At 37.8% G+C, this 16,708-nt stretch overlaps 1 protein-coding gene across 2 annotated transcripts; it reads left to right on the top strand.

The window, feature by feature from the left end:
• The first annotated feature begins 2,567 nt into the window (after positions 1–2,567).
• Positions 2,568–16,318, top strand: ATO (splicing factor-like protein). 2 transcript variants are annotated; one of them, XM_089168138.1, is made up of 12 exons: positions 2,568–2,919; positions 3,083–3,196; positions 4,065–4,169; positions 4,986–5,128; positions 5,262–5,358; positions 5,794–5,958; positions 9,233–9,304; positions 9,788–9,946; positions 10,280–10,357; positions 11,192–11,323; positions 12,486–12,632; positions 15,596–16,318. In XM_089168138.1, exons 1-12 carry the CDS (start codon positions 2,746–2,748, stop codon positions 15,740–15,742), a joined length of 1,533 nt encoding a protein of 510 aa, XP_089024264.1. In that variant the 5' UTR covers positions 2,568–2,745; the 3' UTR covers positions 15,743–16,318. The 2 variants fall into 2 exon arrangements, with proteins under 2 accessions (XP_089024264.1, XP_089024266.1); XM_089168140.1 differs by having other exon boundaries at positions 2,569–2,919; positions 11,195–11,323.
• The last annotated feature ends 390 nt before the right edge of the window (positions 16,319–16,708 follow it).

Below are 16,708 nucleotides of genomic sequence, written 5' to 3' on the forward strand. Positions count from 1 at the left end.
AATCACATCATTATAGGTTTGGATACCTCCCCTTTGGCACCAACCAACTCAGTTCAATATCTTCCCCTATTTAGGGTTAATGCATCCTATAGCACTGACCCACTTGAACTACACCTCCCCTTAACCCTCTTGGTCATCCACATATGATGGGGGAAAGCTCTCATGCCCTCTCATAGGTTGGTTACTAGTCTTGAGAGCCCATAAGCCCAACCTTACGATGTGCAACTCTATCAATGAATGGCCCCCATAGTGCGGCTGTGTTCCCTCACGGATTGGTTACTGATCTTGGGCACCCATCAACCCAACATCGCTGCCACGGGTCACTAGGCCTCAATACCCCCGTCGATAGGGTAACGTCATGATGGGTAATACCTAACATATGCAAGTAGACATCATAGATGTGCACCTAAACTACATGTCCATTCTAAGGTTTCGAGGGCAATGATCAAGTCACAACCTCATGTCAAGTCCATGCAAAACTTTGTTAACCCACACTTGAACCATAACACGTCATGATTTAGTCAAGCATGGGTGAAGCATGATTCAAGATAATTTTAGATTCATTAATGAACAAACAAATCATATAGAAACAATATATAATACATACTGGACATTTAATGGTAAATCATGCTTTAAACATATGCATACATGGTTTCCCCATGTGATACGTAGAATATGACCTTTCAAAAGTAAGTCAAAGGATGGCCTAACACATCCCAAAATTTCATAAATAATCAATGGTTTAAGTTAGAATTACATTAGAATTCATTGCATAGAAACATAGGTTCAAAACCTAAACTAAACAAAAAAGGGGTGGTTGCCCTAGGAGACCCCTCCAATAGACCCCTAGGGGGTAGAGTCGCCCCAACCAGTAGGGGGCGGTTGCTTGGGGCAACCCCCTCTAGTGACCCCTATCGGATGCACTGACAACAACCAAACGAGGTTCTTGTGGGCTTTGTTTTCTAGTTTCTGACGACTTCCAGATTGCTTAAGGGTTCCCACAAACTTTCCCAAACCATGGTAAACATAAAGAATAGATCTAGATCTCAAATATAAACAATAATTAAACAAATCATGATCTATCAGAAATATTCCCTTAAAAGAAAATTCAGCAACTTGGATTGATTGGAGAATCACTCATAATGCTAGATCAAATAAAAAGTTAGGTTCCCTTGATTAAATTGATCTTCCCTCACGATTTCTTCTGAGAATAATATATGTAATAATCCCCATGATCTTAATCCGAAACCCGAATTGCAGATATGATAACCCGAACACCAAGTTGGAAGAAGCAGTGGGCCATCCGAATTGAAGCCCTTGTTTTGGCCCCAAAACTTATGAACCTAGGTGAAGATGGTGAAGAACTTACCTTGTTTGGAACCAGAAGAAGATCCAATTAGAATCCAGATGGTTTGAGTAGGAGGATATCCTGTGCAAAGAAGACAAAGTTTGCAGATGCTTACGAGCAAAGTAAGAACCTTTTAAATTATGTTTAGGCTTGTACCAATGTTTGAAACCAATTGAGAGAGCAAAACGCCTAAGTACTAAAAAGTTCTAGGGGCAGTTGCTTGAAGTGGTTGATTGGCCAAGCAAGCACCACCGTGGTGATTTATTGGAATAGTATGGGTAGAATTACCTCTATGGCCCTTGACACCCTATTTAAAGCTTCCTAAACCCTATTTTTGCATTGTTTTAATGCAATAGATTGTCGTGGACGGTAGCAAGGTCAGAGAGCACGTGTTGGAGAAAAAAGACCCATTTTCGCAGAGAATCTTGTAGAACTTCGTTGACTTTCAAATCCTACAAGTAAGTGAATTAACTATACAATATTTCAATCCAGATTTTGTGCCCAATTTGCCCAATTTGGCACAGAAGCATAAAAAGTGCATTATATGCCGAATTAGAAAAATTGGCATAGAATCATTTCCATACAACCCTATAGGCTGCGTGGCATTATATGTAGGTTTAGGGTGGAGGATTGTGCTCTCGTCACATTTTTCACTATAGGGTTGTATGGAAATGATTCTATGCCAATTTTTCTAATTCGGCATATAATGCACTTCTTAAGCTGCGTTTATTTGCAAAGGTGGGGTGCGAAAAAAGGGGTGGGAAAAAAAAACACATGTAGGCCCCATGTGTAGTGGGGTGAGGGAGAAGGAAATGAAAGGAAAAAATTTTGTGAAAAAGTGATAGTGATGGGTTCCACTTTTTACTTTTTCAAGCTTTCCTACAAAATCCCGTCAAATATGTGGGGTTTTAAAAAGCAATGGGGTGGGAAAATTGGACTGCCACCTCACCAGACAAGAATCCATGAATCCATTCAAGGAAACTTGTCTCTCATTTTCCCACCCCAAGCATCCAAATATCCTACAATTTTGGGATTTAAGGAAAAAGTAATAAATCTACATTTTTTTCAAGAATTTTCCCACCCCTTTTTTCCCACCCCACCTTTATTTCAGCAAACAAACACAGCCTATGCTTCTGTGCCAAATTGGGCAAATTGCACACAAAATCACATTTAGTTAGACAATTCGAGGCCCAAGCCCAAGCCCAAGCCCACGCACCAATGGTTCTTTTGCATCATGATTTCTTTGATGTAGTTGGATTAAAACGAAGAACCTTGGCGATGGCAGTAGCAAAATCCCTCCGGTAGTTACTTGTAGTTCCGACTAAACCCTAGATCGATTTAGTTTATTGCTGCAAGCGAATTCGAGGAGCAGCTGATCAAAGATCCGGTCGGAGAAAATGTCTTCGACGTTACTGGAAGTTACGAGGGCAGGGCACGAGGAAGTAGAGCGTCTCGAGCGTCTTGTAGTGAAGGACCTCCAGCGCGAGCCAGCTTCAAACCGTGAGCGTCTATTTCAAAGCCATCGAGTTCGGAACATGATTGATTCTATAATTTCCACCTCTGAAAAACTCGTTAGTCTTCTATATCTCTTCTGCAACGAAAGAGGGGAAAACCATTTTCTCTATTTTTTCCCCTTTTCTCACTTCCATACTCGATTTTTCGTTGAAATTATCTATTTCATGATGTTTATCTACACATACTTTAGTTTTTTTTAATGGATGTTAACTTTTGCAGATTGAAGTATACGAAGATAAAGATAACTCAAGGAAGGACGAGATTGCTGCTCTCGGAGGACAGACTGCGACTGGAACCAATGTGTTTAGTGCGTTTTATGACCGATTAAAAGAGGTAAGTAAGCTTATTTTGATTTAAACTTTCTCCTCCTCTCGCTTTCCCATTTTTCCAGAGATAGTTATCATCATAATTGTAAAAGCTGAAGTTTGAAAAAGAGAATAATAGACTTCGTTTTTATGAAATATGGTGTTTACCAGAAAAAATAGTAGAGGAATTGATCATGCATAGTCACCTAAGCGAAGAAGTATCCCCTTTGCATGCTTGATGTTAGCTATGACTGGATATAATTTTAAGGTCTGGAATGTTGAACGTTAAGAAGCATCAAATGAATTTGCTTAGTATAGCTGACATGAAGAGTGATGGGCTATATCAAGATTAGGAACGTAAAGGTAGGAATGGTATACTAGATTTGATCTTGGAGTAGCTGCAAGAAAGTCATTTTTGGTAGCATGGCCATTTTCACGGAGGCCTTTAGGTGCCACAGCACAGAGGAGAGATTTAATTTAGATTGAAGGAGCTAAATGAGCCCTGGGTAGAGATCTAGGATAACTTTGGGAGAAGTTTTGAGGGAAGACATTCATAGCTTTCCAACAAGTGGTTAGTGCAGTGGTGCTTCTAAAGCCCATGCTCATCAGGAGGCCTAAGGCTTGAACCCCTTAGCAACTAACTTCTCCCCTCCTTACCCCATATTCATGACTCGGGCATTGGATCAAGTATGACAGTGGATAGATCCAATAGAGAGTAAGGATCCATGTAGCCAGCCCCATTTAATTGGGAGAATGCTTATTGTTGTATACTTGAGGTTAGCTATGTGATCCATTCAGCGTCATCTGGATTTATTCATTTGTTAAATGTAAGTTCTCACTGATGATAATGGAAAATCACGACTTAATGATAATTGAATCTGTTACAACCTTTGCAGATTCGTGAATACCACAGACGTCATCCAGTTGCACGTGTTGTTGATGCCGGGGAGGAGTATGAAGAATTGCTCAAACAAGAACCACATGTTGAGTTCAGTGGCGAGGTTCGTTCTTATCTTTTGCCCTCCTCCCCCCGCTTTCTCTTTTTTTGGTCTCCCCTTTATATTTTTGGTTATTAGTGACATGGTTCCTTATTGCATTTAAATTTTGTTGTAGCGTCACTTAATTTAAGAGTGATATGTCAAATCCTCTTTTATATTTTTGTAAATTTCTTTTTATAGTTATGGATATAGTGGCAGCCTCAACTGTTGCTTAACAACTTTCTCTTTAGAATCTGCTATATAATTTTGAGCAAAAACTTCTTACGAATGGAATGTTATGAGTGTTTTTATAACTCTTCTTTTCTATTCTTTACTAAAACGTCGTTCTAGTAAAGCTTTTATTTTCTTTTGTTCATATGATTAACTTCATTATATGGAAGAAAAATGGCAAGAGTTTCACTGGAACACTATCTCTGACTCAAGACACTGCTATTCTCTTGTAAATTTGCATCAAAGTCATTGCAAAATATAAGCCCTTTCTTCACCACCATCTCCCCCGAACCCTTAAAAAAAGGTGCATCCCCTGGGGGAGTCGTATTCAAGGTCATTTCTTATATACAGTATACATGTAAATCATGAATAAGCTGAACCGTATATAGAGAAAGAGAAAATTACTTTGACCAGTATGCTCTGCAGCTCACTTTATGTTGCTTGCTTGGTCTACTGCTTTTCTAATGAAATCCTTGGCAAGAGCGGCAGATTGATTTTTACTTTTTTAATTTAATATCTAGTTTATTGTATTATATATGCATTATTTTCCCCAACCCCCTTCACAATTTTTATTTTTATTTTTATTTTTAATTGGGATTTATTTTTCAGGAAGCTTTTGGCCGATACTTGGACTTGCATGAATTATATAATGAGTATGTTAATTCTAAATTCGGGGAGCCCATTGAGTACTCTGCTTACTTGGATGTGTTTTCACAGCCACACAAAATTCCTCGCAACCATAAGTTAACCAGGTAATCCTTCTTTGTGTTCTGTGTTTTGTAGAAATTGACAGATATTTTCCCCAAAACTGCTAAAATTTCATCTTTGTGTTAAATCTTGACATGAAGTAATAATTTTTTTTGGTTTATTTTATTGGCTCTATAGACAGTACCGAGAATATTTGGAGCATCTACTGGAATATCTAGTATATTTCTTTCAGCGAAAGGAGCCCTTGCAAGATCTTGATAGGGTGTTCTCAAAGGTTCTTTCTCAGTTGCATTCTGTATTTTTTTTTTAACGTAACTGCTCTGGTTAGTTTACAATACGAATGATCTAGTACATTTGAACTGATGTTTATGATCTTGTTTGCACTCTGTGGTGCATCTAAGTTTATTGTGTCTTACCAAGTTTACAACATCAAATGCATACTTCCTTTAATGATGCCAACTTTAGGGCAATGCTGCATGAAAAAAACAGTAGAGTAGTGAAGTATCTAGCTTAAATGATCAGTTTCAGGTTTCAAGCTTAATTACTTCTGTTTATGAGGTAGGCCGCATCAGTAACAGTAAGAAACTACGGGGATTTGAATTAGGAAGACTTTTTTGTTTTTAAACAAATGTCTATCTATGTTCAGGTTCATTGTCTTCCAAATGCTTTATGTTTATCAACATTCTGAAATATGATTGGCTTCTCACAGGTTGAAACTGAATTTGAAGAACTCTGGGTGAATGGTCAGATACAAGGATGGGAAACTAAGAGTCAAGAGAATGGACATGCTTCAGCTATGGATTCTGGAATTGATCTAGATTATTACAGTAGTGTGGAGGAGCTAATGGAAGTGGGACCTGAAAGATTAAAAGAGGTAAACATCTTTTCTACTTGATGAAATTTTGGCCAACAACTACAGACTGTGGACCAAGCACCAAAGACTTGCATAATCAATTGGATAAAATAGAAAAGAGATGTGAAGAAAGTGCACATCTCTAAGTACATATCTTTAAGCACATCATGGATTTCTAAGTGCATTATCAATGTATAAGAAGCACTATCCAAATACAGGAAATGACTTCAATTTTAAAAACTCTAATATTTAATAAGTTCAATAATTAGTGTCCATGATCTGGCCTTTACTTTTTGATAAGAACCCACGAATCGAATGCAAAACTAATATTACTTAATTGATAGAATAACGAAGAACAATGATAAACTGATTACAATGGTGCCAGTCACTCCCACAGCACATTGCTGCCCCTTCAGCCTACGGCTGCCCAAACACTCACATAAATAATCCTTTTCTGCTACTCACATCTTGCCCCTATTTATAACCCCTAATCAACCTTAATCTCCTAAAATCTCTCCCATACAATAGTAAATATTCTGCAATATTCTGTCTGTCTCCAAATCTCTCTTATTCAGTAGTAAATATTCTGCAAATCATTCTCTAGTTAGCAACCTCCTTCTCGGGACCAAATCTGATTGTTTTCTCTATTCAGCAACCTCCTTCTCAGGACAATATCTTATTGCTTTCCCTTGCTACTGTTCGCCAAATCCAGCTTTCTTCTTATGCTTGCGAGACACACACGAGATATGAGGGGCCTATCAATTCTCCCCTCCAACAGTCTCACCTTGTCATCAAGGTGAAAATCGGGAAATAATTTATTCGGCAATCGCACCCATGTCGCACCAGAATTTTGCTAGAATTCAAGCTGTTTCATCTCCGACAGTGCCGACGACTCCCCTTCCATTGCTACCAATATCAGCCATGGTGGTTTCATCGGACTTCTTGCTTCCCAATCCACCTTGCTTTCTATCCGAAAAAGCCTTTGTGCCCCCCTCCTATGTTTCTTCTCTTCTCTCTCTTTAGTGGAAAACTCAAATAAAACTTCCATGCAATTGTTTCGATTATCGACGCAAGCCTGAACAGATCTGAAATTAATCACGGCTTCATCTGCAATTTTTTCCTTCGTCGATCCGCTTCCTCTTCCCTGTGATTGCACAAGCATGGTTGTCTTCACTAACGTTGATCGCTATTTCAGGATTGTGCGAACTCAAAGTTCATTTTGATTCTCTGCTATCATCAATATCTATTTTAACGGCTTCTTGGAAACTCACCCAAGTAAATTCCGACCAAGATCTGTCATACACCCAATCTAGCACATCTCCTTCCAAATGTTGGAGAACCACACTTAACCTTCTCTCCTACTCAATTTGGTGTTCCCAACAGAATAACAACACTTCAAGAAGCCATTCTTGCACATTGCATTCGCCGGAAAACATGGATAATCTGGTGTCCATCTATTTCCGCAGATCGTCACTGCTTTGATACCAATTTGATAAGAACCCACGAATCGAATGCAAAACTGATATTATTTAATTGATAGAATAATGAAGAACAATGATAAACTGGTTACAATGGTGTCACTCACCCCCATAACACATTGCTTCCCTTCAGCCTACGGTTGCCCAAACACTCACATCAATAATCCTTTTCTACTACTCACATCGTGCCCCTATTTATAACCCCTAATCAACCTTAATCTCCTCAAATCTCTCCCATTCAGTAGTAAATATTCTGCAATATTCTGCCTATCCCCAAATCTCTCTTATTCAGTAGTAAATATTCTGCAATATTCTGCAAACCATTCATAATATTCTGCCTGACCCCAAATCCCTCTTATTCAGTAGTAAATATTCTGCAATATTCTGCAAACCATTCATAATATTCTGCCTGACCCCAAATCCCTCTTATTCAGTAGTAAATATTCTGCAATATTCTGCAAACCATTCTCTATTCAGCAATCTTCTTCTCAAGACCAAATCTGATTGTTTACTTTATTCAGCAACCTCCTTCTCAGGAGTCAGGACCATATTTGATTGCCTTTCCTAGCTGCTGTTCGCCAAATCCAGCTTTCTTCTTTTGCTTGCGAGATATACACGAGATATGAGGGGCCTATCACTTTCCTTTGTAATTTTAAACTGGCCCTGACAGCAAATTAACAACATGTTCAGTTCTATCTTTTCCAGGCTGACCATGGTTTTTAGTTAAATTGCGGCTGCCCCTTGGGGGGGGGCAGATGGTCTAACCGAAAAGCTGATTAGCTTTCTGGGTTTTTGTTCTACTGCTCGTTCAGCATGGTTTTTAGTTAAATTGCCCGGGGGGGGGGCAGGGCAGATGGTCTAACCAAAAAGCTGATTTTTTGTTGTTCTACTGCTCATTCAGCATGGTTTATAAACATAGGTTTCTCATATTGTCATGGGTCTGCAACATCTCGGTATGATTGAAGATTAATTTAGTCACTTTCAATTAACAATAGAATCCTGTCAAATGAATGACCTAAGGCTATGTTTGCAGCCAAGGAAAGAAAAGAAAGTTTTCCAAAAAGAATTTGAAACTTTAGGAGGTTACATAAACCAATCATTGTGTTATCATAATTTTTGTCACATTATAAAATTTTCTTTTCATTTCTTTTTGTAGCTACCAAAAGTAGCATAAAGGGAAGAATGAAGTAGAAGAATTGTCTTAAGAACAAGTCTTGGTGACACCATAAAAGTACCTAAACTAAGTTTAAATAAAAACGGAACATGTCAAACCCTGCTTTTGAATATAAATTGACAACATATAACTGATGTGGCAACATTGACTAGACTTGGATTTTACTATAAATCTCAAATTATCCAAAAATGCTATTGCTGCCCAAATTGGAGATATTTTGACAAAACCTGAACTTTAATAGTATTAGAACTCCTATAGTTTAAGTTGGTCAATAAATGGTAAACATCTTTGCACTATCCTTAAACATGCTTTGCAGGGTTAGGTTGATCTAGTCAATAAATGATTAATATCTTTGCATCACAACATGCTTTGCAGTCTATTGGCCCTACCGTAGGGCAGAGTGCTATTATATGGTGTACTTTTCTTTTCTTTTTTAATTTTTGGGTGGTGGGAGATAATTGTACAAGCTGGTGACACGACTATAACAGTGACTACACTCTGAACCCTATGCCACTAACAGGCACTAATCCGGTGCAGGGATATTACTGTTCTCAATTAACTTTTTTTAGTAGTCTCTCTCTCTATATACATATGTGTGTGTGTGTCTATTAAATTTTACCTTGTCATTTTTGCTTCTTTTCAGGCATTGGTTGCTCTAGGACTGAAAGCAGGTGGTACTGTTCAACAACGTGCTGAGAGGCTTTTCCTTACTAAGGTATTAAAGGATTTAGTCAAAGGCTTTAATAACTCTCCCTCTTTCTCTTTGGAAACATCTTGGAAATGGAGGCTTTAATGTGATGTTTGTCAAAGCCGACATATTTTATCTGTTAGCACTTAGCAGTAGTCTGTTGAACCCCTGCAGATTTTATTTCTGAATCCTTAATTTTGTTTGCTAGATTTATTATCTGCATGATTTTAACTTAAACACTGGATTACGTATGATATTCTTCTTAAGGTTTGCTTTTGCTTATCCTATAATTTGCCCAGTTCTAGTCTTGTTGTTTGGGCTGTTCAATCCTGTTGAACCACTACCAAGGTTGTAATGACTGACATGCTTTCCTTTTGAAAAAAATAAGGCTTCAGACTATCAAGTAAAATGTTTTGGTCAAATTTTCTTCCGAGATCTTAATGTTAGGTGATGTATTATCTTGCTTAACTTTAATTACCTTCCCCCCCCCCCCCCCCCCCTTCTGTTCAGCATACACCTCTTGAGCAATTGGACAGAAAACATTTTGCTAAGCCCTCACGTGGGTTAGAGCAAAATGGTCATGCTGCACCTTCCGAACAGATTGATAATTCAAAAGAGATTGCTCTGATGGAGGCCAAGATAAAGCACGTGTGTGAACTGCTAAATGAGGTTTGCATCTTCCATGTATTTTGTAGTTCTGTCCATCTCTTGGTCCAAGTTTCCTTTTATCACAGCTTAAATCAAATATTCTCTGACTCGGCTGAGGTTTTAAATTCCAGCAGTCTCTAAAGTTTCAATCCATTCCGTTCTCAACTGTTTTGAGATTTTGATATTAACATATGAGTTCCATTTTATTTTGACCTGGATGAAACTTGATGTGAAAACTGAGGTTTAGAACCTTGGACCATGGTGACAAACATCTCATAAAGGCAATTTTAAATGCACATGAACCTCTGTATATCTGTAGGAGATTTTGATGGTTTTCTTTGTGAAAATATGCAGACAATATTGCAGACTAAAGAAAATGTTGAGAAGAAACAGGCTTTAACGTATGAAGAAATGGAAGCAGAGCGTGAAGAGGTGATGTCAAAGTTTCATACTTGATAAAATTTTGTTGTTTATATCAATGTTATATATTATTTGTGAAAATCAATGGCAATTTCTTTTGGCTGCATCTCCCCTGTTCCTGGGTTGAATTTTTTACTTCCTAATATTTTTGTGGGTTGTTCATGTGACACTAAACAATTATAATTTCTGCGTGGGGTTACTGGTCTGTCCTTTCTCTAGGTAACAAACCAATGGAGATAATTTGTTATTTATAGTTTAGTATTTAGGAAAGTCGTCATATGTAGATTTTCTCCCCTTTCTTTTTACTGTCAATGAAGTGTTTTACTCTCAGATGCCCCCTCCAAAAAAAAAAAAAATGATAGAGAACAAAAGAAAGGAAAAACTTTGGGAGGAGCTTATAAACCTTTGCCTGATTTATGAAAGTACAATGAGGTAATATTTAGTCATTTGGGCTTTCATTTCCTAGTTCAAAATGGAGGATCCTTAATGAGCAAAGCTGATTTTATCTCAACTTATTAATTTTCTCAATTCTTGGGATCCTACTTTTGGGTTATTTCTTCAATTATGTTGTGCAAAGAGAAGGGGCAAAGGGACAAGTCTATTCAAGCTACTGATGTGGTGATCCATAATGCTTGTCACTCAGAAACATATTTTCCTTCATGAATACTGTGTTTTGGTTACATTGCCTGCTGACTAAAATATGCAATAAGCAGTGAGTTGATGACTCAAATAATTCCATCAGTAATTTGATTGGGATTAATAGTCTCTTAGTGATTAAGCTGAAATCATTTTTTCTGTTCTTTAGTTTCTACTATTGGAGTAAAAAATATTTACTTAAATTTCAAGCAGGAAGAAGTACAAGCTGATACTGAAAGTGACGAAGAGGACCAACAGATCTATAATCCTCTAAAGTTGCCAATGGGATGGGATGGAAAGCCTATTCCTTACTGGTTGTATAAGCTTCATGGTCTTGGTCAGGTAATATTTTATATCCCAGTTGATTTTCCTCCCAGCAGTTACATAGGAATTTTTTTTCTTCTACCTGTATATTTTCCCCTAAATTAATGAAGATATATCTAATTGTGAATGAAAAAGGGTGAATCCTGTCCCAAAGGCTTTCGCACAAGCAGAGTCTGGGGGAAGTTTACCTATGCAGTCTTACCCCCAACAATTTTTTCTGTGATCTAATTGCCAATAGAAAGTTTATATTTATGTAAATGAAATTTATCCAATTCCCGATGTATTTCTGTATGTTATACATGTGTGCATGACTGCATGTATAAATTTTCTTTGTTTCCTCAAAAGTTAGCTGTTTCAACTTAACTCATCCCAACTAATAAAGTTTGCTGCAAGCTCCTCCTTCCAATTATCCCTATCTTGAAACAAATCCCAGGCGATACCTGTTTTTCATCACCACTTCTTATAGAGTCATTTTATGCCTACCCTACACTTATAACTCCTTCAATCTAAATCAAATCAGCCTTCTGTGCTGGAGCACTCAAAGGCCTCAATTTCAAATGTCAATGTCATCTCAAACAACTTTTTCGCAAATTATCGTGTATCATATTTACTCCTAAATTAGCATAAATGTATTCATTTCTTATGTTATCAAGTTTTACCAAACCTCCGTCTTTTCATCCTCATTTGACCTTCACTAAGTTTATTTGTAAGATGTTTCTTCACTGCCCAACATACAGCTTCATGCATTATTGCTGACCAGACTTCTTTTGGTGGCCAAAGTTATATCAATGATTGATCACATAACACACTGAAACATTTGAAATGCTTCCAATAGATGTTGGTTTTTTTCCCCCTTTTCTAATAATAGAAGAATTTTTGGAAAGAAATAAGAATGCCTATCAACACATACTTCTACAACAAGAAGAGGTAGGTCCACACAACCAAAAGGAAAGTTATTTTAGGGTTTTCAGTGTGCCTAAATGATCTTTCCATATTAAAACCAAGAAAAATTGAAGTTCTGTTGGATTCCCTTAGTTTCCTTTTTCAATAGTCTGCGCATTTGTTGTATTCACTTGTCGCAAAATTTTTACGATATGAGGGAGTAAAAATACCTTCTGATTATATTTGTTTACTATATGATGTCCGGCTTGATATGATGGGGTTTGGTCCTGCCTTTCAGGAATTCAAGTGTGAAATATGTGGAAATCATAGTTATTGGGGCCGTAGGGCTTTTGAGCGGCACTTCAAGGAGTGGCGTCATCAGCATGGAATGCGTTGCCTTGGGATTCCAAACACCAAGAATTTCAATGAGATTACATCAATAAAGGTATGGTGTTTAACAGTTATCTTGTAATCAAAGTTTCTTTTTTGGATTTTGGGCTTCTTATTCTCCAATCATGGTCATACATTGGCAACAAATCACTGTATTCTGCCGTCAGAGTGTGGGGGGGGGGGGGACTATGTAATCTCTGATGCAAATTTTTGTCATCAACAACAATAGCAGCAGCAACAAGAAGAAACCCTATCTCAACTAAATGCTGTTGGCTATGTGGATGTTTGCCTTCCAATCAGTTCAGTTTGAGGCTATACTAGACAAAGGCCTAAGCCATGTGTATCCTTTCTCACCACAAAGACACCACTTCTCCTAAATTTATCTTAAGTATGCCATTAGTTACAATTCTTTTGGTTTAGATTAAATCACTTCTCCATATAGGGACATTTAAAGGCCTCTGTCTGAACATGGCCATCCACCTTGATTTTTGTAGTTTATGATTTATCAGAGCTACTCCTAGACCAACTCTAATATGTCCTTAACTTACCCCTCTTACTTTTTTCCACTCATCCATCATAGCATCCTCATTTCTGCCACCTGAGTTTATTGAGATGATGCTTCTGAACAACCCGATGCTCTGCACCATGCATCATATTTGGTTCTACGATGGTCTTATAAAATTTTCCTTTGAGCTTTAAAGGAATGCATTGATCACACCAAAGGCACCTCTCCACTTCAACCAACTTGTTTCAAGTCTTTTGGAAACATTATCCTCTATATCACCTTCTTAATTTAGGATTGAGCCAAAGTACAGAAAAAAATTGTTTTGTAGAATTTCCTTCAAATTTCACCACCTCATCGGTCTCATGATGACCAAAGTCATTAGATGTTCCGTTTTTGTTCCAATTAGTTTACTACCCTTTAATTTCAAGTTGCTCTCCATGATTTTTGCTTGGTATTAATCCCTATTTGTGTCTCATCTTACCAAAACAATATCATAGCAAAAAGCATGCACCAAGGAACCTCATCTTGAATCTCTTTGGTTGATTCATCCATTGAGAGTGCAAGTAAATGTGATCAACTACCAAGGAACTTCATCTTGAATCTCTTTGGTTAATGCATCCATTATGAGTGCAAATAAATGTGGGGCTTAAAGTTGATCCATGATGTAAGCCCGATTATGATCAAGAATTCATCACCTTGTCTCCCTACCATTCTTACACTTGTCATTGAACCGTCATGTATATCTTTGACTATGCCCACTTAAGTTATTTGTACTTTTTTTTCTTCTCTCTAGTACTTGCCAATAACTCTCTAGGACCCTATCATAGGCTTTTTCAAGGTCATAGACCATAGAAAGATCTTTCTTCCACTCTATACCTTTCCATAAATCTCTTAATAAGGTAAATAGCTTCGATTGTTAATTTTCTTGGCATAAAACTAAAATGGTTCTCTATAATATCAGTTTCTGGTCTTAATGAGTTTCAGTTATCCTCTCCCATATTCATAGTATGACTTGTTAGCTTTATGCCTCTTTAGTCATTACAACTTTGAGTATCTCCTTTATTTTTATAAATTGGGACCACGATACTTCTCCTCCATTCATTTGGAATTTTCTTTGTGTTCAAAATCTTATTGAGCAATTTGATTAGACTAGCTAGCCCTTAGGTTCCTAAACTCTTCTATACTTCCATTGGGATTTCACCAGGACCTTGTGTCTTTCTTACTTTTATTCTCCATAGTGTTTCTTTTACTTTGGACTTCGTAATTCTTTGTATATATGTTGGAAGTTTGGTGCCATGGCGAATGGTGTAATCTAGTGAGTCACAATTACCTGATGTATGTTGGTTTAGTAGGCTAGAGAAATAAATTTCCATCTCCTCTTAATGTCTAGATCTTGTACTAGTACTTTACCGTCTTCACTTTTAATACATCTAACATGGTTGATATCTTTGTGTCTCGTATTTTAGCCATCTTGTAAATAGCTCTCTCTCCTTACATTATGCCTAGCTTATTATATAGATGTCTATATTCCTTTTGCTTTTTCCACAATTTTCTTAGTTTCATTTCTAGCCAAATTTCTATTTTGGTAGGTTCTCTACCTCCTTAGTCCTTTGCCATGTCTTGAAGTTAGCTCTTTTTTTTAGTGGCTGCTTAATCTTATCATCCCACCACCAAGTCTATCTATAGGAATGGTGTTTTCATTTTGATTCACTTAATCTAAGAGGTGTTGGTTTCAACCACTAGAACAGCTCTGCGTTGGCCACTTGTGACATCTTTACCCACCTTCCTAATACACAGTGATCCCACCATTTAGTTTCTGGTGCAAATTTTTGTCAATGGTCCAATAAATTATCAGAAAATATACGGAAGAATAGAACTCCTTATTTCTCTAGGATCATTCAAATATCGGATCAAGCTTATGTAGCCATTCAATACATTTGCAAGGTCAAGTATGAAGTGTTAATTGAAATTTGGTTGTTCTATTCAGCTCTAATTTGATTAGATATCCTCTGCTGCCATAATCTTGCCTCGTGTTTATAAATGTGCTGTTATTGTTTTTGTGCCATGTGTCCTGCGACTAGGAACCTCAACCCAAGGACGATGGTGGTAATTGAGAACTCACTGTAGCAGTTCTTGTTTTTATATCCATGTTAAAGTTGCACTTATTTTCTTAATATTTATAAAAAGCTAGATTGTGGAAAAGAAGAGGTCAAGGTAGATATTGTCATCCTACCAAGCGTGCTTACGTAGAGAGATACATCCTTCACAAGAGTGTTTCTCCTTGAGCAGTTTAATTCCCATGAATCATGGCACTGTTACTTGGCCCCCAAAAACTTGTGTCTGAGTTTGGTCAACCTGTTCTTTTCTAGGTTTGGGCTGATTATAAGTGACCTGAGGTTCAACCTGGGTCTTTGAAAACGGGCGCAACCTTTTCTTGTACACAGACAACCCCCCCCCCCCCAAAACAACACGAAAAAAGACACTCTGATACAATGAATTTCTCTTCCTTGCAGGAAGCAAGATTGTTGTGGGAGAAGATTCATGAAAGGCAAGGACTAAATAAGTGGCGTCCAGATCTTGAAGAGGAGTATGAAGACAAAGAAGGTAACATCTACAACAAGAAGACATATACCGATCTCCAACGGCAGGGGCTGATCTAAGGAGGACTATAGGTGTCTCTCATTTCCTTGTAAGATGAGATGATACAGCCTCAGCTTGAGTTCATATTAACTGTATGAGATCCTAGGAGTTTTAACCCGCTTAATGAGACAATGCTTCTTGCTTCTGGTTGGCCTTCCAATGGACGTTTCAACTGCATTGAGTACCAGTTTTCTTCATGGGATCTTTTAATCATACAAAGTCTTTCGAAGGTTCAAGCGACGGCGAAGGAGCATGGCAAAGCTTTGGTAGATTTTGTAATGGGCTGTGTGAGGTCTACAGTTGTCTAAAAGGAAAGATTGTAGAGAAGGATTTCATGTCAGAGCTTCAAGAAGTGATGGCATTGTGATTGGCTTGGTTATTGTTACTTCTTGTAAGTGTTTAACGGTTAGGAATATATTGCTGTCTGATCTAATGAAATTTACTGTATGAACGGCAGCCTCTGCAATTTTGTTCACCGAACAGACAGTTAGAAGTATCAGAACCTCTTTTTAACAACATACAAAAGCCGCACTGTGATAGCATAATTCGGAAGGTGTCTTCTGGGATGTCTTCTGTATAATGTCAGGAGTCTCAGGATAACATGTATTGTAGAAATTCTAAACCCTAAACTCAGAGCCACTATCAATGAAGGAGTGAACTGAGTGAGAGTGACGGATTATATATAAGAAATCAGAAACCGGTGGCAATGGAAAAGGCAAGAGTGTGGCCGTGTGGGAGACTCTTTAATTGAATCCGGATCATTACCCCGTCGGGGAGCACAGTTTTACCACCACAAAATCGGCGGGTTCCACAGCTGAAAAATATTAAAAAAAAAAATCCCATCACCCATCCTTGGGCCCCTCTGTATTTTGGGGTGGAAAAGCCGTCGGCCCTTACGGGTCGTAGATCCGGACTCCATTTAATTGCGTGAAATCTCCACCCCGCAACAGATATTGCTTCCATTCGAATTACCTTCACGGTGAGTG

The sequence above is a fragment of the Hakea prostrata genome, chromosome 9 (assembly GCF_041222555.1).
Source record: "Hakea prostrata isolate BN-2017 chromosome 9, UWA_Hpros_2, whole genome shotgun sequence".
NCBI classification, from domain to species: Eukaryota; Viridiplantae; Streptophyta; class Magnoliopsida; order Proteales; family Proteaceae; genus Hakea; species Hakea prostrata.

What these genes read in the sequence shown, in the direction of transcription:
- ATO (XM_089168138.1), top strand. Translation starts at nt 2,746, where the DNA reads ATGTCTTCGACGTTACTGGAAGTTACGAGGGCAGGGCACGAGGAAGTA. An exon ending in CGCAACCATAAGTTAACCAG is followed by an intron (nt 5,129 to 5,261) that starts GTAATCCTTCTT and finishes TTGGCTCTATAG; the next exon opens with ACAGTACCGAGAATATTTGG. An exon ending in AGCTTCATGGTCTTGGTCAG is followed by an intron (nt 11,324 to 12,485) that starts GTAATATTTTAT and finishes CCTGCCTTTCAG; the next exon opens with GAATTCAAGTGTGAAATATG.